Source organism: Bos grunniens, chromosome 20, assembly GCF_055505025.1.
Source record: "Bos grunniens cultivar Pamir isolate PY7600 chromosome 20, Bosgru_T2T1.0, whole genome shotgun sequence".
In the NCBI taxonomy this organism is placed as follows: domain Eukaryota; kingdom Metazoa; phylum Chordata; class Mammalia; order Artiodactyla; family Bovidae; genus Bos; species Bos grunniens.
Window position 1 is genome coordinate 5,664,200 of NC_141184.1, and position 22,598 is coordinate 5,686,797.

The window sequence follows — 22,598 nt, forward strand, 5'->3', positions numbered from 1 at the left end:
GAAGGCAGAGAAGGGGACAACAGAGGATGAGATGGTTGGATGGCATCACCCACTCAATGGATATGAGTTTGAGTAAACTCCAGGAGTTGGCAATGGACAGGGAGGCCTGGTGTGCTACAGTCCATGGGGTCACAAAGAGTCGAACACGACTGAGAGACTGAACTGAGCTGAAGTCAGCCAGGTGGGGCTTCCTATACTCCATGGTGAGGATTACCGTTGTGTTCAAAACACCCTATCGTTAGTCTACATTTCCAGTTCTTCCTGAGACACTTACAATGAATAAATGTCAATGACAGTTTTGGTCAAACAATGATCCAAGTACTATTCTAGCACAGAGTCTAATTTTAACATTTGTAAGATGTTGCCCTTTCCCAAAGATCCTATATTTAGCTAACTTAGTCATAGATCTATTTAGGGAAGGAATGTGCAATTTTATTATTTTTTTTAATTTCAGGAATTTTTGAAAACCCAGTTTATAAGTAGAAATTTTTTCCTTAAGGAGGAAGGAAAAAGTCTCCTCTAGTAGTTAGCAGTCTTTTCGTCCTAGACTTGCTGTTTCCGACAGTAATTTTTGGGGTTTATAATCTGCTAATTATAAAATGGTCCAATGGGAAGTCTATGCATTTTTTTTTAATGCTGGTGTTACCTTTTAGCATAATGTGGTCAGGATTGGGCAAGAGGAAACAAGGACCACTGGACTGCCAGGAAATTCCCCGAAATCATTCTCATATTAATTGCTCATTAGGGCACACTGACTTTATTTACTTTCATGTGGATGCAGGCATGAATGAATCTGGAAAACTTACTTGTTTCACAAAGGACTTCAAATGGCAATTTCTATTCTTTATTTTGAGTTCTTTTTGGGGAAAACTCTGAATAATGTACAAGGTAGCATTTTGCATGTTAATGATACTTTCTTAAACTTCCAGCTTACAGGAGTTGATCTTTTCCTGAATTCAGAGTATTTCTGTAAATGACGTGTTAGAAAGTACAAGAGCAGTGAATTTTACCTTCCCCGTTTTAGACTGGAGGAAAGCTGACATTCAAGCAACGTAAATACCAACTGAAGCCCAGGTGAGCTGGTTTTGCTTCCACGCTTTAGCCTCGAATCCAGATGGATTCTGGAAATAAAGTCTTACACAGGTGATCATGGAATTTTAGACTCACAGGATCTTTCTGCAGGGAAGTCACTTGCTTCAGACTTCGGTTTCTCTTTTTTCATCAGATTCTGATTATCTAAGAGAAAAGAGATTGGTCTTTTCCCTAAGATACTTGATGAAGGGAAACATTTCAACTGTATCAGGTCTTCTTGTCTGGAAAGTTGATCTTCCATCACCTCCTCTCCACCTCTGTGATCAGAAAGTCCAACGACTCCTTTAAAAATGCATATGGATGGGCTTCTCTGGTGGCCCAGTGGCTAACACTTCCCATTCCAGTGCAGGGAGTGTGAATTTGGTCCCTGGTTGGGGTGCTAGGATCCCATATACCTCACGGCCAAAAACCAAAACGTAAAACAGAAGCAATACTGGAACAAATTCAATAAAGACTATAAAATGGTCCACATCAAAAATCTTTAAAAGAAATGCATATAGACTTGGAACCTGAAATATATTTGAAGGCTATTTCCCTCAATAAGGTTTCAGTTCACTTGAGTTCAGTTCAGTCGCTCAGTCGTGTCTGACTCTTTGCGACTCCATGAATCACAGCACGCCAGGCCCCCCTTTCCATCACCAACTCCCGGAGTTCACTCAGACTCATGTCCATCGAGTCAGTGATGCCATCCAGCCATCTCATCCTCTGTCATCCCTTCTCCTCCTGTCCCCAATCCCTCCCAGCATCAGGGTCTTTTCTAATGAGTCAACTTTTTGCATGAGGTGGCCAAAGTACTGGAATTTCAGCTTCAGCATCATTCCCTCCAAAGAAATCCCAGGGCTGATCTCCTTCAGAATGGACTGGTTGTATCTCCTTGCAGTCCAAAGGACTCTCAAGAGTCTTCTCCAACACCACAGTTCAAAAGCATCAATTCTTTGGCGCTCAGCCTTCTTCACAGTCCAACTCTCACATCCATACATGACCACAGGAAAAACCATAGCCTTGACTAGATGGGCCTTTGTTGGCAAAGTAATGTCTCTGCTTTTGAATATGCTATCTCGGTTGGTCATAACTTTCCTCCCAAGGAGTAAGCGTCTTTTAACTTCATGGATGCTGTCACCATCTGCAGTGATTTTGGAGCCCCCCAAAATAAAGTCTGACACTGTTTCCACTGTTTCCCCATCTATTTCCCATGAAGTGATGGGACCAGATGCCATGATTTTCATTTTCTGAATGTTGAGTTTTAAGCCAACTTTTTCACTCTCCTCTTTCACCTTCATCAAAGGCTTTTGAGTTCCTCTTCACTTTCTGCCATAAGGGTGGTGTCATCTGCATATCTGAGGTTATTGATGTTTCTCCCGGCAATCTTGACTCCAGCTTGTGCTTCTTCCAGCTCAGCATTTCTCATGATGTACTCTGCATATAAGTCAAATAAGCAGGGTGACAATACACAGCTTTGACGAACTCCTTTTCCTATTTGGAACCAGTCTGTTGTTCCATGTCCAGTTCTAACTGTTGCTTCCTGACCTGCATACAAATTTCTCAAGAGGCAAGCATGATCAACTATTTCAATTGATTTCAAAATTTCTGAATGGCAACAGTGAGTTGATTTCCTTGCTGTCAGTACTACAAGTGACTTGAAATCATTTTATTTCTATTAGTATTACAATGGTAATTGTACAATAATATTGAAAAAAGTCACCCCATGCTGGTATGTCTATGGCATGATTTTAATAAATGTAAATGATGCACATTGGAAGATATTCATTCTATGAGAAAAGAAGTTAGATATTTGGATGAGCCTGGAACATTCTAGGTAATTTGGTGATTTACTAATACACTGTTAGCAATCCTCTTCAGGTCAGACAAACGGAAAGTAATGTCCTGGTTCAACTTTACAATGGCTTATATTAGAAACTCTGTTTTTAAATTATGGGGGCTGTCCGCTGTTTACAGGTCATAGTCTCATTGTCTATGTGTGTGGTACAGCCTAGTTCGTCCTCATAAAAGTGACCCATCCCTTAATAATCCCCTTTAAAACTATTTCACTTCTATTTGTCTATGGTCAGTTTTTGGCGTTTCCAGAGGAGCATTGTCACAATCTCTAGCACTTGTTATCCAGAGAGAATGCTTTTGCCCGTGTACACTCCCAAACCTGTGGCCCATTTGCTGGAGTTGCTGGTGACATTCTGTAATTGACAATTCAGGCCTGTGGGGAACAGCAGACACATAAGAAGGGCTCCACATCCCAGGGGCATGTCCCTCCATGGATAACAACGCAGGGACGAATGAATTAGTAGCGATCTCTGATGGAGACTGTTAAAAAGGCAGGCACCAGTTAGGAGAATAATTAAAGTCTGCCCAAACAACATCTGGTAATGGTGCTTCATGACTTTCTCTTCCAAAGAGTGCTACTTTCAAACTACAGACAAGGTAAAAATAACCTCAGTTTATGTTAATTTCCCGAAGCTTGTCTTCAGCTCCTGATGTGCAATACGTTCGTGAACAGCAGAGCACAGTAAATGATAATTCTTCGTTTCCAAGGGTATAATCAATTTCTTCCTGTTCTAAATCAGGTATATCAAGCCTGGTTTCCGCCTCTCCTGATGGTTCACTGTTGAATAACAATGCGTTACATCCCTTATAAAACACCATATGCTGGGTTTCAGGGAAACAGGCAACGACAATAACAACACTTCAGAGATGACAGGTGACTCTCCAGAGAAGACTGGCGTAGTGGGCGTGGGGTGAGTATGTGCAGAAACTCGGGGTGTATTTACTGAAAGTAATAGAGGAAAAACAATGGTCAACGTGGGATGGAAACGCTAAAAACAAGAAGAAAGAAATGCAGGCTGGTTCGTAATAAGCATGACGGGGTGAGAATCAGTGTGTGTTCAGATAAGAGACTGTGGTCTGGGGGATGGGCTGAGGCCACCGGGTAAATGGGCTCCCAAAACCTCTCTCTGAGGGTTGCTTCTGACTAAAAATATCACATGCTCAAGTCTGATGCTTTCCGCTCCTCCAAAATCTTGGAGAAGTTTTCTCAGAGACGTATCTGTGCCTTCTTTCTTTCAATTTGGGTAATTTTGCCTTTTCCAGAACATATTTAGGAGCCCAAAGGGTAGAAACCATTCTTTCCATCTCATTCAGCTACTTGCGGGTCCTGCCCTCCTCTTGCTTCCAAACAGGAGGTCATCCATCTGACAGGTGGCTGTGAACGCCGTCACGGTCCCTTCTGTGCCTGAGCAGCAGACAGGCATGGACAAGGATGAGCAGAGTCAAGGGAGGCAGGGGTGGCTCCAGGGCTTATGGGGTTTCACCCTGATGGTCATGGTCCAAATGTGCACTCCCATCGGAATCATTCCAGTTTGTTACATCCAAAGGAAGTGTTTCCTAGCTCTGTGTGATTCCCCAGTTACTTAAACAAAGTCAGTGATGTACAAAATTCATTTCTTAGCTTGGCTGTGAAGCAAAGACAGAACCCTGCTGAGTCACCGTTTTGCTTTGGAAATTGTTCCTGAGATGCTTCTCAGGCCCGTGTTCTCTTGTCCATCTGTTGTCAGCCGTCACTGAGCACCCACCAGGCACTGATCACTGGCGAAAGTCAATTTACTTTTCCCACCTTGTGTTCCTGAGTGCCTGCGCTGGTCCAGGCAACCTTCTCAACACTTTATTTTCATTATTGGGTTTCCTCTGCCCCTCAGCCTGGCTTATGACAAAGCCCACTGCCATGCCTATTGGTATGAAGACAGGTTTACTGGCTGGGATGTACAGGCAGTGACAACCTAGCAATGAGCTCCCTCCCCACCGGGGGGGTTGCCCCTCCTCTCTGCCTCGTGTGTCTGGACAAGAAGCAGCTCTGACCTGCTGTGTGTTACCTCTAAATCCTCTACATCCATTCTCTCTCCCCTGGCCTCCATCACACCTGGTGGGAATTACCTAGCAAGGTGGGATGTGAAACTGCCTGGCCCAGTTCCTGAAACATGGAAGCATTGTTGCTCAGTATCTGAAACACTGAAAATCATCAGTATGCTTGAGGAAGAGAAGAAATAGCAGCCCAAACAGCGTCACAGTCTCACAGCCCCAGACTAGTACATACAACTGGCCCAAAGCCACTCTTAGTCCTCAAGCTTGGGTCACAGGGTGACAATTTAAGTCAGATTACGCATGCTCTAGGATTGTCAGTGATCACCAGTGGTGTAACTGAGAAGAGGTGGGCATTGCAGCATCACTGAATTGACTGTGAAGTTAACGACGGCAATGGGACAGAGAGTAAGTCTATCCGCCGGGCATCCTGCTGCCATGGAGGCCACTGCTGGTGCTGGCTTGCTGCGGGTGTGCCTCACGGCCCCCGAAACCAGGCTGGGGGCTGCACTTGCTGCTTCCCAAGACTGTACAAGAAGGGCTGCTCTTCTGTTTTTCTCCCTTTTTGGTCACTCTGTAAAAATCCAGCTAAAAACGATTGCAAAAATGGAGAAAAGTAAGGCCAGTAGAGTATTCATGATTCAGCCAAAAATAAAAAATATTGGAATAAGAAAATGAAAGCATAAATTAAAAATCATCATTTATTAAAAGTCATTAATGAAAGTATGGAAAAATATTTCAGGCATAAATTTTAGTTATTTGTGTTCATCATATACGCACTGTAAGTGAAAGGGAAAGTGAATTTGCTCAGTCGTGTCCGACTCTTTGCGATCCCATGGACTGCAGTCTACCAGGCTCCTCTAGGTGGGGGTCATATCACATATTGATACATTTAAATTTCAATCAGACATGTACACCTTAGGCCATGTAAAATTAGGAATGTTGTTTAGGGCCGCTATAAAGAACTTGTTGTTCAGTTGCTAAGTCATGCCCAACTCTTTGAGACCCCATGGACTGTACCACGTCAGGCTCCTCTATCCTCCATTATCTCCTAGAGTTTGCTCGGATTCATGTCTGTTGAGTTGGTGATGTTATCTAACAATCGTATCCTCATATAAGAGCTTCAGGATATAAATCCCAGCCAGCATCCCCATTGCTTTGAACAGAAGCTGCATTTATGACTGAACTCAATAGGATTTCTTGGATGTAAGTTCTTCCACCACACCTTGGATGGATGAAGGCTTTTTAAGATTGTTTTTGCAAAGTGATCGACACAGATGGGCAAACCCAAGATAGACCGTGTGATGGCCATTTGTAAGGCTGTTGTATCTCGTCCATGAGAATGGTATGAAATACAGGTTCTACACATGCACTTATTCTTGTTGAATAACATTCCTAATCGGGAGGAGACCCCCAAGCCAAGTGTTTGAACTCTGCTCATCACAAAGTAAAGTGCGTGGGAATCTTAGTGACTGGTGCCCAGTCATACCTCCCATTCTTAGTAGGGGTAGAATTCAGGGGTTATTGAAGGAAGTTGAAACCAAGATTCCCACCCAAACATTCTCTTTCCAGAGAAAGACTCAAACTTTACAGTCAATAGAGTAAGTGTTGTTTTCTTGCTTTACTCCCGTGACATGTTTTTTTACACATTCTCCTCTTGACCTTAAAAGCGAAACACATTCAAGTTGGTTGATTAAAATACTGAAGTTTGACATATAGTTAGGATTTTCTTTGTTTTACCCCCAAGATCTTGTATCAAGTATCACCGCAGTGCCTGTGTATAAGGAGATCTTCAAAAGAGAAGAAATACATTGTTTGTATGTGTGTGTATGTTAGTTGCTTAGGCGTGTCCGACTCTTTGCAACCCCATAGACTAGCTCACCAGGCCCGTCCATCCATGGGATTCTCCAGGCAAGAACACTTGAGTGGGTTGCCATTTCCTTCTCCAAAAGGAAATATAGAGAGAAAGAAAATGAAGTCGCTCAATTGTGTCTGACTCTTTGTGACCCCATGGACTGTAGCCTACCAGACTCCTCCATCCATGGAATTTTGCAGACAAGGGTACTGGAGTGTGTTACCATTTCCTTCTCCAAATACGTTGGTTAAGGTGAAGTAACTATCAAGTGACAAGTATGTCTTGCTGATGCATTAAATCTGACTAGTAGTTCCAAAGATAAAGTATAAATACATAATGAAACATGTTTAAAAACAAATGAACAGTGAGAAAACCAGAATTTTAGGAAAAAAGAACAAGCCATTCATTTAAGTGGTTTCTGGAAACTGAGAGGTGTAGCCACCTTGGGGATTCTCACAATCACAGCAGTGATTTAGGAGAGTTTGAGGGCCAAAATCACAAAAAATTAGAGAAAACAGACAGATATATCTCTTGAGATAGGATATGTGTGTGTGTGCGTGTGTGTGTATGTGTGTGTGTCTATATCTGTATGTGTGGTTGGAATTTGATTATAAGTATACTTACAAATATATGCATATATGATATATAAAATTAATGTTATAGATATTTACATATTTATAAACAAATCTCTCCAAGCATAAAAGCTCTTAGTTGTATTTTCTTAATGCGTTTATTCCTCAAAATACGTACCTGAGTTTGCATGTTCCTAGTAAACCATCTGCTGTCCAGTGGACATTCCCTGAGTGGTACCTGGGGCGATGACGGCTTTAGTAAATTCAGTGGTGATCAGTTGTCCCATGAGGAAGTCCCACAGGCAGCTGGTCCTCTCTCTCTGCTGGGCTTCCCAGGTGACTCAGCAGTAAAGAATCTGCCTGCCAATGCAAGAGACTTAAGAGATGGAGGTTCAAGCCCTTGTTCAGGAAGATCCCCTGGAGAAGGAAATGGCAACCCCCTCTAGTATGCCTGGAAAATCCCATGGACAGAGGTGCCAGGAAAGCTACAGTCCATGAGGTTGCAAAAAGTTGGGTATGACTAAACAACAACAAGAACTGTCTCTGTTACAAGAGCAGTAAAAATGCGTAAGAGTCAACAATAGACAGTAGAGATAATACAAAGGCCAAATAGAGCAGGTATAGAGCCAGTTAATGAGCTGAGTTTTGAGTTGGAGAGAGATGGCCAGGCTTATGGATATACAAAACAAAACTCAAAAGGGACGCGTGCCCCCCCCCACACACACACACTCCCAAGACTCCTCCCAGCTCAGACTGCCCCTGGTGCCTCTGAGTGACCTTTCAGAGCTTCACATTCTTGGGCAGCACAAACCGGACCGAGGAGAAGACTCAGCACCAGAACCTTCATCTTGTGGCCCTTGTGGTTCTTCTGGTGAGGCTGATGGTGTCCCACTGGTTGGACAGGATGGAATCAGTGCCACTTCTTATAGAATCGGTGTGTTAGCATGATGCATCTTGAACCACTGACTGTTCCTCCTAAGACCAAGGTTACACAGAAGTCATCTTCAATCTCCTGCTTGGCAGGGATAAGCTTTTATGGCATTTTGTCCTCTTAATAATGAGGATTGAGGAAACTTTTGTGAATCTGGACATTTGACCTTTAGAGTGAGTGAGAAATCACAATACAGATCCTATATTTCAAGGTCAGGAACATTTATTTTCCTTTATGTCCTGAGATCCAAACTGGAATAAGCTGTCCAGGACACACATCCCCTTCTCCTGTATTAGTTCCTTTACATTGAGGAGATGGCTCAAAATTTATTTTCTAAAACTAAAATTGAGTGTGTGGTTTAACAAAGGTAAGACGATTTCCTGAGACGCTTTAAAAGCCTCCTGTTGCTCTGAGGTGAGGAGTGTGTGAGCACCGTGCTCATCGCGTCCTCCTGCCCCACAGCGGCCCTGTCCTCCTCCTAACCAAGAGGACGGTCCCTTCCAGGGTCTGTTTTCACCTAGCATGCGTGTTTGTTTTTAAATGATGGACGGTTAATTCCTCTGTAGGTATTTCAGTCAGTCACCCGCTGGATGTAGTCTTTCATCAAAATGTTTTATTACCAATTAAATAGGATTTGAGCTGTCCGCCCGTCCACCCTACTCTAGTAGCCGTGGCGTTAGCGTGTGCCAGGTTCAAAACCAAAGGCATCAGCAACAGTAGCCTGCCCTTCTGGAGGTATGTGCCCCAAGGGAGGAAAAGTTTCCTTTTTTTGCAGAACGTCTTAATTTCTCCTTTATCTGACAGTAGCACACTACAAGGAAAAAAAGTTCTGTGCAATGTGCTGCGAACGTTTACCTACATGCGCGTAGCAAACAACGTGTGCTCTGGAAGATTCTCCTGTCCACCCTTTGGCCTGAATTCAGCAAATGCAAATGTAGCGCCAACAAGAGCCTAAGCCTCAGAATTAAGCAGGAAGCAGACAGACTTGCGTTATGCGGAGAACTGTCTTCCAATGAAAAGAGAATACATACCAGCCCTCAAGTAATTGCCAAATTGAATCATCTGTTTATAAGCTGTAGGATGAAGAATAAAGAAAGGTGGGAAATGGTACTGAGGAACCCATTTTCAGGGCAGGAACTGAGACACAGATGTAGAGAACGGACTTGTGAGCACAGGTCGGGGAAAAGGGAGGGGAGGATTCAGAGAGTCATGCTGCCACACGTACGTGACCGTGTGTGAAACAGATGGCAAGTGGGAAGCCGCTGTGTGCACAGGGAGCTCAGCTCGGAGCCCGTGATGACCCAGAGCAGTGGGCTGGGGGGTCGGGGGGAGACTCAAGAGGGAGGCGGTATGTCTAATTATGACTCACTGGCATTGATGTATGGCAGAGACCACCACAACTTTGTAAGGCAATTATCCTCCAATTAAAAGCAAATTTAAAAAGTAAATGTTATGTGTTGCTGCTGCCGCTAAGCTGCTTCAGTCGTGTCCGACTCTGTGCGACCCCATAGATGGCAGCCCACCAGGCTCCTCTGTCCCTGGGATTCTCCAGGCAAGAACACTGGAGCGGGTTGCCATTTCCTTGTCTGAATGATACCTAAATGTAGGTAAATAAAATATAAATACTTTGCTTAAGAAAATATGGGAACTTAGAGTGTGTTTGAGGTCTACTTTCAGAAAGGGAATATTTCTATAGGGAAGGGTTTTAAGTGACCCTCTGAGGATCCTTGGAAGAGTGAGTTAAGAGTGAATCTGTGGGAACTCAGTAGGACATGAGAACAGAAGACACGAATGTGGTTTGAAAGGTCCCCTTGGCTGGTTGCATCTGTCAAAGTTCTGCGGTACCTTCACTTTTGTTCAGAGATTTTTCTTTAACCTGGACCATTTTTAAAGTTTTTATTCAATCTGTTACAATATGGCTTCTGTTGTCTATGTTCTGGGATTTTGGCCCCAATGCCTGTGGGTTCTTGGCTCCCCGACCAGCGGTAGAAACCGTACCGCCTGCATTGGAAGGCAAATTCTATCCACTGGATCAGCAGGGAAGTCCCCAGAGGTGCATTCACTTTGATGAGGCGATTAGTTCAAAGGGCTTATGGAACAATTTCTACACATAAAAGACATTAACAGGTTTTTTGATTGTGGTGTTGAAACATTTAAAAATATATTTAATGGTCTAGTAGCTATGACACATTCATAGTGAAAAGGGTAAGAAATTGGATTCACGGATTAGATCTCTAAGAATCCATACATTCTGTAAAAATATTAGCATTTGAAATAAACACGAATATGTTTCAAGACTGTTGAACTCTCCAATATCTTAGTATATTAGTGTGTTCATGAAAAAGCATGTGGACATATACAGAGTTGAAACAAATCTGTCAGAAGTACCTAATTCTGTCTAGGGGATAAAGGAGCAAATTAGGATGGAGAATACTTTCTTATGAACTCATATGTTTCTATGAATGGGTTTTTCTAAGTTTAGTGATATTTCTTCTTCTTGGAAAAATTTCAGTTAAATCTTCTTGACCTTCAACTTTGTGGAAAATTGTATTCAGTTTCTTAAATAGATAAAGGACAATAGAAATTTTTTGTTTCATCATGTATCAATTTTAGTCACACATTTTTCAAGTAATGTGTTCATTTCATCAGGAGTGTTAATCCTAGTAACATAAATCTGCTTATAGTTTCCTTGTGCTCTTTAGCTGTTGGATTTGTGGTGATAATTTGTTTTTTTTCTTATTCATGTTTACATCACAAATACACACAGGTACACACATGCATGTATCAATACATGTATGCACATATATGTCAGTGTATATATGTCTATGTCTATATGGAATTTCATAATTTTTGACTTGCTATGCCAGGTCTTGTCTTTCAACATCCGTTAAGAGATTCATCCCCTTACTCTGTATTCAATCGCATATATGCATCCACCTATCAAATCCAGCATTTCCAGACCAGCTGTGAAGACCAGAGTCAGAACTCGAGCTGCATGTACTGTGCTCTACAAGTGGGGGAATTTAAACGTCGCCCTTGACCTCTGTCACTACAGCTAAGACAGAAATATCTGCTACTTGTGCCTTTCAAATTTGCCAACTGTAGCCCATTTGGAGGCCATATCTCTGTAGGAGCCAAAACATTTATTCTATTAAGTATCACGTAGGTAGGCTGCAGTCCACGGGGTCGCTAAGAGTCTGACACGACTGAGCGTCTTCACGTTCACTTTTCACTTTCATGCATTGGAGAAGGAAATGGCAACCCACTCCAGTTCTTGCCTGGAGATGGCGGAGCCTGGTGGGCTGCCGTCTATGGGGTCGCACAGAGTAGGACACGACTGAAGCGACCTAGCAGCAGCAGCAGCAGCAGCAGGTCTAGTACTATTTTCCCAGGACTTGGACTAGATTTCTAAATTTTGGCCCAAACTTTCAAATAGATTTTATACTTTTTTTTCCTTTTTTCCCCCCCAAAGATTTATTGATTTGGTTTCGGCTGTGCTGGGTCTTCGATGCAGCATGGGCTTTCTCGCACAGCAGTGAGTGGAACTACTCTCTGGATGCACTACTCAGGCTTCTCATCGCAGCGGATTCTCTTTGGAGCATGGGCTCTAGGTGTGTGGACTCAGGAGTTGTGGTGCACAGGTTAGTTTCCCCGAGGCACGTGGGATCTTCCCAGACCAGAGGTCAAGCCCCGTGTACCCTGCATTGGCAAAGTAACCCCTGCGGTTTCTTTACCACTTGACCATCAGGGAAGCCCCTTTAGTTCTACCTCTTGAGGGTGCTAGATCTTTTGGATTGTAAAGGGGGGTGGTCAGGTGCCCTGCCCAGAACAGTGGGAATGGCCTCTCCTTCGAAATACTAGCATCCACTGTTCTTTGACGCATGGGATGGGGGAAGACCATCCTTAGATGCTGTGAACAATGACAGCTTCCTGACTGAACTGTCAGTCATCTTGGTACCGTGCTGCACTGACTTCATGGTGCGATGGATTGACCAAGGCTTATATGCTGGCCACTGTTGATCACTAGAGATAAAGTCATTAAGAAATATCAGTCCTACAGCTCAATTGCAGAAGTGTTGGTGCTCTCAGAATACGCACTTTTTCCTCAGTTATAGCCCATGGCATCTTACACTGTCTCTCTATGCAGTTCAGTGAGTGGAATGCAAGTTCCTTTCCCTGTAATCAATAAGATGCTTTCTAGGGACATCTTTTATGACCTGATTACCCCCTTCCCTACAATAAGAGGATGCATAACCCTGTCCCCTGATGATCTAGTCATTTTTCTCCTTCTCCCCTGAACACCTCTAGGACGTCTCTATTTACTCCTCATCAGAATTGTCTCTGATGAACACTTATCTTATTAAAGGCTTATTTTTTCTGGAGAGTTAAATTTAGCGTGCATATTTGTGTTTTTTAAAATAGGGAACTTTTGTACAGACACATGTAAGTCAGCTGTGTATTAAACCAATTTATTTAAACCCTCAGAAATCAAATGCCGCCAGACAGGACATGATTAGTGACCAGGAGAGATGAGATGGGAAAGCGAGTGGACTGTGAGGAGAGAAGGACCATGGTAATCAGGAAGGTCGTCTTCGCTCGGTGATCTTGATTCCATGCAGGAGATGTGTCTGGCCTCAGTGACTCTTTCTGTAGGTGAATAAAACAGGACCAAAGTTTAGTAGAGCTGACAGTGTGATGGCTGATGAGGGTGAGCCTCAGGCAATAGGATGTCCAAGCTACAGGAGCTGGTGGCTGATCCAATGGGCAGATTTCTGGTGGACCTCAATACTCCACATCTCTGTGATATGTGGGTCCATGTGGAATTTTCCCAAGAATGTTCATATGGGGTGACCTTTCCCATTTGGAATTCATTCTAGGAGATTTCCGATTGCATGTTCATTGGGATGATTCATCTAAAGGTTGTTTACAGACTCTGTGATTGGAGTACATGCCTGTAATTCCACAAGTTTTGTCTTTTGGGTCTTCAAGAGTTAATTTTAATTTTATTTTGGAGTATACTTGATTAGCAATGGTGATTGGTTTCAGGTGTTCAGCAGCACAGTTGTTTATACATGCATGTATTAATATCTATTCTTTTCCAGATTCTTTCCCCTTTTAGGTTTTACAGAGTATTGAGCATAGTTCCCTGTGCTTTACGGTCGGACCTTGCTGTCTGTCCATCCTGTAAATAAGAATTTGCATCTGCTAACCCCAAACACTCAGTGATCGTCCCCAGTCCTCCTCCCACTTGGTGATCACAAGCCTGTTTTCTTTATCTGCGAGACTGTTTCTGCTTTGCAAAGACGCTCCTTTGGGTCATATTTTAGATTCCACATGTAAGTGCTATCATGTGGTATTTGTCTTTCTCTGTCCGACTCACTTTACTTAGTATGATAGCTCATCCATGTTGCCACAAATGGCATGATTTCATTCTTTTTTATGGCTGAGTAATTTCATTGACTATATGCATTACATCTTTCTTATCATATTCACCAGGAAGCCAGTGTTTTTCTTTGCTTATTTTCCTTTTTTTTTTCCTCAGAAGAAAATCAAAAGCCACACTTTAGCCTAGATCAGTGTTGTTTTCTGAGATTGTCTTAGTTTGGAAAGCTAAAAATCTCACTTTAAGAAGATCCTCTGAGGGGGAGTGTAAACCAAACGCATGTTTCAGACAGCGTGCTTGGAAAGCCTTTACTAGTTCTATCAGAATCATGTGAGGTTAAACACTGGTCTTGCAGAAAACGTGAGCTGTCTTTAATCCCAGCTCTCCTAGTGTAGGGATGTGTATTGACAACCGTAAGATCAGCCCTGTTCCCTCACTTACGGGAACACTAACTGGTTTCTACCAACTTGTGGTGGTCTCTGCTTCTCCCTGATGACCCTGGCTTGCGAGATTCCTGCAGGATAAGGCTTTTCCACCAAAACTGCTCAGCATTAATCAACAAACCCATCTGAGATTTAATATGGCTCAAGAGAAGACAAATTACCTAATATAACAGAAGAATTATCTGGCTATAGAATGTAAATTATTGGGACAAAAAATCATTACCTGCAAAATTTGGCACATATGAAATCACCATGTGTCCTTACTGATTTTAATTGTGCTGCTGATTTTAATGGAAAGACATTAGTAACAAACTATTTGCACTTACACTGAGCTTTTACTGAGCTCCATAGTTTTGCACAGGGAGGACAGTCACCTGTGGGAAGATCAAAACAACAGGAGAAAATGATCCACTGACCACTACATTTCTCCAGTATTTCCAAGTTTCTTTTTTTTAATAATCAAATATATAAAAGATTATTTATGGAGAAAGGAACTTCAAATAAATTGATTTGCTTCCTAATAGTATATTTATGTATGAGGTAAATGATATATTTAGGGAAAAATGTAATTCAATTACCGCTTTCAAAGAAATTCACAATATATTTTTCTTCAATTCCTTTCAGTTTCAACAGCTCCTTGAACATCTCCAAGGCTTTCTCTTCAATATCATTTACTTTAACTGAAAAACACCAAACACAAAGCAGAATTTTGCCCCTAAGAACCCAGAGAAATTTCTGAAAGCAGAACAAGAAGTAGAGTGTGCAAACCAGCTCTTCCCTCGTTATAAATTAAGCCTCCAGGAGCTATCATTTCCCATGACACAGATGTTTGTCTTAAGAATCAACTCCAGTGCAACTCTCTAACTAGGGCCCCACTAGCATCAGCAAGAGGACCCCAAAGACTCTCAGGAACTCCAGGAATTTGGGGCTCAACCCATCACAGTATGGAACCTACTTGCTCCTTTATCAACTTCCTGGAACCTGTACCTGCCACTCAGGTCTTGTTCTGGATCCAGATAAAGAGGAAACACAGTTCTGCCCTGACAGAGACTCATTCACCACGTCACACATGAAAATGGGAGGCAACGTATTCTTTACTTAACCCACCATTCCACCCACTGCCTTTTCTGAAATAGACCCCTGATGTCCCAGTGGTGCACACCTCTCAAGCTTCTAGGTGCTTATTTGGGGATGATGTCAAGGTTCATAGAACTGTGTATTTGAAAAATTGAGCACGACAAAGATTTACTGTAAAAGTTTCTGTTTCAAGGCTTATAGTTCATCGAGAAAATGGTATGCTGAAGAAATTGAGAGTAACCTCATTAGGTAATGGATTGAAATTAATTGATGTGTTTTTTAAAAAAATCTAGGAACCACATGAAAAGATGTTCAGCATCACTCATTATCAGAGAAATGCAAATCAAAACCACTATGAGGTACCATTTCACGCCAGTCAGAATGGCTGTGATCCAAAACTAATACAATTATGTAAAGTTTAAAAATAAAATAAAATTAGAAAATAAAAATAAAAAATAAAACAAATACTTTCAAAGTAAAAAAAAATGAAAAAAATAAATAAAATGCTTTTTATTTCTTTTCTTAATTCTAAAAAAAAAAACAACACAAAAGTCTACAAGCAATAAATGCTGGAGAGGGTGTGGAGAAAAGGGCACCTTCTTACACTGTTGGTGGGAATGCAAACTAGTACAGCTACTATGGAGAACAGTGTGGAGATTCCTTAAAAAACTGGAAATAGAACTGCCTTATGATCCAGCAATCCCACTGCTGGGCATACACACTGAGGAAACCAGAAGGGAAAGAGACACATGTACCCCAATGTTCATCGCAGCACTGTTTATAATAGCCAGGACATGGAAGCAACCTAGATGTCCATCACCAGATGAATGGATAAGAAAGCTGTGGTACATATACACAATGGAGTATTACTCAGCCATTAAAAAGAATACATTTGAATCAGTTCTAATGAGGTGGATGAAACTGGAACCTATTATACAGAATGAAGTAAGCCAGAAAGAAAAACACCAATACAGTATACTAACACATATATATGGAATTTAGAAAGATGGTAACAATAACCCTGTGTATGAGACAGCAAAAGAGACACTGATGTATAGATCAGTCTTATGGACTCTGTGGGAGAGGGAGAGGGTGGGGAGATTTGGGAGAATGGCATTGAAACATGTATAATATCATGTATGAAATGAGTCACCAGTCCAGGTTCGATGCACGATACTGGATGCTTGGGGCTGGTGCACTGGGACGACCCAGAGGGAGGGTATGGGGAGGGAGGAGGGAGGAGGGTTCAGGATGGGGAGTACGGGTATACCTGTGGTGGATTCATTTTGATGTTTGGCAAAACTAATACAATATTGTAAAGTTTAAAAATAAAATAAAATTTAAAAAAGAAAAAAATCTAGAAACCAATGTGGTATTATAATTTTCCTCCAATTAAAAATAAACTACTTTCAGTAAAATTAATTTTTTTATTTATTAATGTCAACAGTGGGAATTATTTAGAAATGTTTGATGACCTGATACTTCCCATCCCTACCAGCTCCTCTTTCTTGGTAGGTTAAGTTCCAGGGTCCTTAACTCACTGAACAAAAAGAGGCAGGTCTTATACACTGAAGAATGGATACTATCACCACATGCTGATTTTCTGAATAAAAGTATTGACAATGGAAATGTTTCATGACCATGTCGATGTAAATATGAGATATCATACGTACCAAATATTGCAGCCAATTGTATCTCCCCACATTTTTTATTCTTATCCTTGTTGACAACACTTACTACCAGAACAGTGTCAGATGCATATATAACTTCAAATTTATTTTCACCCTCATCTGTGAGAGAGAGAAGATAAATACATACGTGTATATATATATACATATGTACAACCCTCTCTTAATTGATTGTCAGTTTGATTTATTGTGGTAGATTGAGTGTATTAGCGATGGTACACCCTGTATTGGTGTGCCTCACTCCAAGGGTGTCCTGATGCTACAGTTGTTACAAAAGCAAGGAAGGCAGCTAAGACTTTTTCTATTCCCACCTTCTCATACAACTGACCTGATATACTTAAATTTTAGTAAAAAATGTACCCCTTAAGCCACGTAAGATTAGGAATGCTGTTTACTGCCGTTACTAAGAACTTAGAGATATAAATCTTAGCTGCATCTCAAGTGCTTTGAACAGAAGCTGCTTTTATGATTGAATTCAGGATGATTTCCTTGCATTTAAGTTCATCCATTCCACCTTGGGCGAATTAAGACATTTTAAGACTGTTTTAAAAAATTGAATGACGGTGTGCAAACTCAAATAGACCATTGAGACGTCAGTTTGTAAGGCCGTTGTAGATTATCTGTGAGAACCATATGAAATACATGTCTGCACATGTTATTCTCAAGAGAAGCACGCATAATTGGGAGGAGACCTCTACTGTGTGTGTTTGAACCCTTTGCTTATGAAAAAGTGCTTGGAGATCTCAGGGACTGCAGCCTGCCCACACCTCTAATAGTCGGAGTAGAATTCAGGTGTGTGGGATAACTGAAGGAAGTTGAGACCAAGATTTCCACCCAAACACACTCTGACCAGTGAAACAGTCATACTTACACTCAACAACATAAGTGTTGTTTTTTGTCTTTTTCCCCATGACATGTTTTGCTACCCATTCTCCGTTCAACCTTAAAAACAAAACATATTCAAGGTGGTTGATTAAAATAATGAAAACAGTAACATATAATTAGGATTTTCTTTGTTTCTCCCCAAAGATTAAGTGTGAGATGTAACCTTAGTGCCTGTGAGCAATGTGACCTTCAAAAGAGAAGAAATATATCCTCTAAGGTCAAGTAACTATCAAGTGACAAGGCTGGCTTGTCTACACGTTAAATCTGAGCAGTAGTTCCAAGGATAAACTGCAAATAGAAAGCAAGTCATGTTGAAAGGAGAATAAACATGGACAGATCTAAACTTTTAGGGAAAATTAAATGAATGCAGCTTGAAACAAAATACTTCCTGGAAACAGAGACCTGTTGCCATCATGGCAGACCTTGGGGGTTCTCACTATCCTGGCAATGACTCTTCAGATAATATGATAGGGGGAAAAAATTAGAGAAAGAAATGCTTAATTTTATCAAAACACACACCATTCTTCCATCACAACAACGTAAGAGGGTTAATCCGTGAAAGACACATGCAGTATACATGCACATTGAAACATACACACACACACAAGTAAACACACAAGTACACAAGTTATGCTTATATTACATAAGGAAGTATATATGTATATAGTATATGAAAGTACATATTGTCAACTACATAACTGAAGACTTTGACTGTCTTCATATATGTCATGTGTGAAATAGGGGTATATGGCACATAGGCAGCATGCATGCAAAATAAATATTAAAAGGGAAATAACAAGAATTAATTTTTGAACAGACACCTTGGGAAAGAATGCCCGCAATGAATTGTGCTAAGTGTTCTCAGTCACTAGGAAAATGCATTGCAGTTACTCAAAATAACCACAACATGGGAACAAAACCATTTTCCAATATCTGCAAAATATAATAAATTTTTTATATAAACCGTATCCTTTCACTTGGCTTGAAAAATGGGACTCCTTGCATATGCAGACACTGAGGTAAAATTTTAAAACATTATGCTAAGTGATAGAGGCCAGGGAAAATGATGCAGGATGCATAATGTTGGCCTCTGAAGTTCTAGAAGAGGTAAGATGAACAGATCTGTTCTTATCTGTGGCTTAAAGGGTCGACGTTGAATGGTGAAGAATAGATTTTTGGCAGTGATGGAGGAATTTTATATCTGGACTATGGAGGTCGTGAAAAATGTGTGTACCTGTCAAAACACACTGAACTATGCCCTCCACTAAGATGCATATAGGAGAAGGAAATGGCAACCCACTCCAGTATTCTTGCCTGGAGAATCCCAGGGACAGAGGAGCCTGGTGGGCTGCCGTCTATGAGGTTGCACAGAATCGGACACGACTGAAGCGACTTAGCATGCATGCATGCAAAGATGCATATAATTACCATAAATACACTTCTCTTTCCCTGGTAGCTCAGCTGGTAAAGAATCCGCCTGCAATGTGGGACACCAGGGTTTGATCCCTGGGTTGATCCCCTGGAGAAGGGAAAGGCTACCCACTCCAGTATTCTGGCCTGGAGGATTCCATAGACTGTATAGTCCATGGGGTTGCAAAGAGTTGGACACGACTGAGTGACTTTCAGTTTCACTTCACTTTGACACTTTTGCAAAGTTGGTTTCAGAAAGATTAGCCACATGAAAATTCAAACATAGAACTCAAATATTAAAATGGCAAAGAGGAAGATACTATGATATTCTTAAAAAATTAGTGAAAACAGACAGGATATAATTATAATATAATATATCCTCCTGCTGCTGCTAAGCTGCTAAGTCACTTCAGTCGTGTCCAACTCTGTGTGACCCCATAGACGGCAGCCCACCAGGCTCCCCCGTCCCTGGGATTCTCCAGGCAAGAACACTGGAGTGGGTTGCCATTTCCTTCTCCAAATATATCCTCCTAGGATATAATATATACATATATGTGTGTGTCTGTGAGTTTGTATCTTTATGTGGTTGTGATTTGATTGTAAGAATGCTATCAGAGAGGGCTTCTCTGGTGGCTCAGAAGTAAAGAATCTGCCTGCAATGCAGGAGACACAGGAGACTTGTGTTCAATCCCTGGGTCAGGAAGATCCCCTGGAAGAGGGTATGGCAGCCCATTCCAGTATTCATGCCTAGAACATCCCATGGATGGAGGAGTCTGACTGGCTACAGTTGATAAGATCACAAACAGCTGTACACAACCAAAGTGACTGAGCACTCACACACCCGTATTATCAAATGGGCTTCCCAGGTGGCACAGTGGTAAAGAACTCCCCTACCAGTGCAGGAGACCGGGAGATGGGGGTTCGATCCCTGGCCTGGGAAGATTCCTGGAGAAGGAAATCTCAAGCTACTCCAGTATTCTTGCCTAGAAAACTGCATGGACAGAGGAGCCTGGCTGGCTATAGTCTATGGGACCACAAAGAGTCAGACATGACTGAGCTCACACACACACACTCTATCAAATATCTACACATGTGATATATAATATATAAACATTTATATCTATAAACCAATCTCTCCAAGCATAAAATCCTCAGGTGTTTTTTTTGTAATGCTTTTATTCCTAAAAATACATATCTGAACTTGCATGTTCCTTATAAACTGCCTGCTGCCTAGTGGACCTTCCCTGAGTGGTACCTGGGGCTGTGACAGCTTTAGTAAATTCAGTGGTGATTAGTCACCTCCTGAGGAGGCCCTGCAGGCAGAGGTCACTGTGTGCTCTCCCCCGCCCTCAGCTTCTGGGGCTCAGTGGGAACTTTCTCTTACAAATTCCGCAGGAAGGTTCAAGTCCCTGGTTGGAACTGTGGGGTTTGAGGCACGGACCTCTTCTGTCAGCTGTGTCCCTCTTTCCTTTAATGAGCTGATGCCAGTGGAGCTTCGGGGGCTCTCCCGTCTAAGCAAAGGCTCCAGAACATTCCCTGGAGGCTCTTAGGGGAACTGCCTCCCCGCAACCCCCCAGTTCAGAGACCCTGCTCAGCTACACAGCTCAGGGTGTCCTGCTCTCAACAAAATCCCGAGAGTTCCCTGCAGACGTGGAAGCCACACCCTCCCTCAGGCTTGGGGTTTATATATGTGTTCCTTCTGGATTATTTTTACTTACTTGACATAAAAATAGAAGTCTACTGTACCCTGTTCATCATCAAAGACAAGGTAACACAAGTAAGCTCTGAATGGCCCGTTCTCAGCGATCTTGTCTGGGATAGTGGAGGCAATGTACACAGTTCTCCATTTTCCTGAAAGCTAAGGGTAAAATTCCTTTCAGAAATTTGTATCCTTGTCTTTTTATTTCATCCAGCATCACCCTCGTGAGTTCCCCATCCCTTGTGCTCATCAGCACACATTGTCTAAGACTGAACAAAACAGGATTTATAAAATAGTAAAAAAAAAAAAGTCAAAGTAAAAGAAATAGAGACATTTCTGAAATAGCTTAAGGTCTCTTGTCAAATGCAAGAACTCCAATCCAACACTTGTTTGGCTGATCTTCTATCTCTGTAACAAGAGCAGTAAAAATGTGTGAGTGAAGGCTGTTCAGTCGTGTCTGATTCTTTGCGACCCCATGGACTGTATTCTCCAGGCCAGAATACTGGAGTGGGTAGCCTTTCCCTCCTCCAGGGGATCCTCCCAACCCAGAGATCCAACCCAGGTCTCCTGCATTGCCAGCAGATTCTTTACCAGCTGAATCACAAGAGAAGCCCAAGAATACTGGACTGGGTAGCCTATCCCTTCTCCAGCAAATCTTCCCAACCCAGGAATTGAACCAGGGTCTCCTGCATTGCAGGTGGATTCTTTACCAACTGAGCTATTGAGGGAGCCCTGATAAATGCGTGAGTCACATCTAATACACAGTAGAGATAATACAGAGACCCAGTAGGACAAGTATACAGCCAGTAAATGGAACGATGGAGTTGGAGGGAAGTGGCTCAGCTTATGGATCCATATAACAAAACCACAAAAGGGACACACACACACAGCATCTCTTGACCCCTCAAGACCTCCTCCCAGGTCAGAACATCCCTGGTACCTGTGAGAGACCTTTCTGATCGTCTGCTTCTTGGGCATCACAAACCAGACCAAGTAGAAGACTCAATACCAGAACCTTCATCTTGTGGCTCTCAGAGCCCTTCTTCTGCAGAGGGTGAGAGGGCTCCAGTTATTGGAGAGGATGTGAATTGGTGCCATTTCTTGTAGGAACATTATGTTGGTGTGACGCGTCATGAACCAATGTTTGTTCCTCCAAGGTTACCCAGAAGTCATCTTCAATATCCTGCTTGGCAGGGATGAACTTTTCTGGCATTTTGTCCTTTAAATAAGGAGGATTGTTTTAGGAGAAGCTTAAGTGAGTCTGGACATTTGACCTTTAGAGTGAGTGAGAAATCACAATACACATCCCATATTTCAAGGTCAGGAACATTTATTTTCCTTTATAGCCTGAGATCCAAAATGGGATAAACTGTTCAGGACATGTGTTCCCCACTCCTGTATTGTTTCCTTAACATTGAGGAGATGGTTTAAATTTAATTTCCGAAAAGTAAAATTCAGTGTGTGGTTTAGCATAATTAAATGATTTTCCAAGAGACCCCTGAAAAACCTCTCATTTCTCTGAGCTGTGGGGCACGTCAGTCAGCACAAAGCATGTTTATCACTTGCTCCTGCCCTGCAGCAGGAGACCCTCTTATAACCAACGGGAGGATCTGTTCAAATGCCCCCTTAAGCTCCTCTGAAGAAGGCATGGCAGGAATTCATTCCCATCACTCCTCTTCCAGACAACCTTTTACCCTTC

The 22,598-nt window shown here is 42.1% G+C and overlaps 1 protein-coding gene across 1 annotated transcript; it reads right to left on the bottom strand.

Moving 5' to 3' along the window:
• Positions 1-5,370: 5,370 nt before the first annotated feature.
• On the bottom strand, positions 5,371-21,920 carry LOC147350059 (odorant-binding protein-like). The gene is made up of 8 exons (XM_086361155.1): positions 21,840-21,920; positions 20,919-21,058; positions 17,777-17,847; positions 16,891-17,007; positions 14,719-14,820; positions 14,467-14,514; positions 8,195-8,274; positions 5,371-5,544 (listed from the first exon to the last, which is right to left on the bottom strand). The coding sequence occupies exons 1-8, from the start codon at positions 21,918-21,920 to the stop codon at positions 5,371-5,373; spliced, it is 813 nt and encodes a 270-aa protein (XP_086217281.1).
• Between the last annotated feature and the right edge of the window lie 678 nt (positions 21,921-22,598).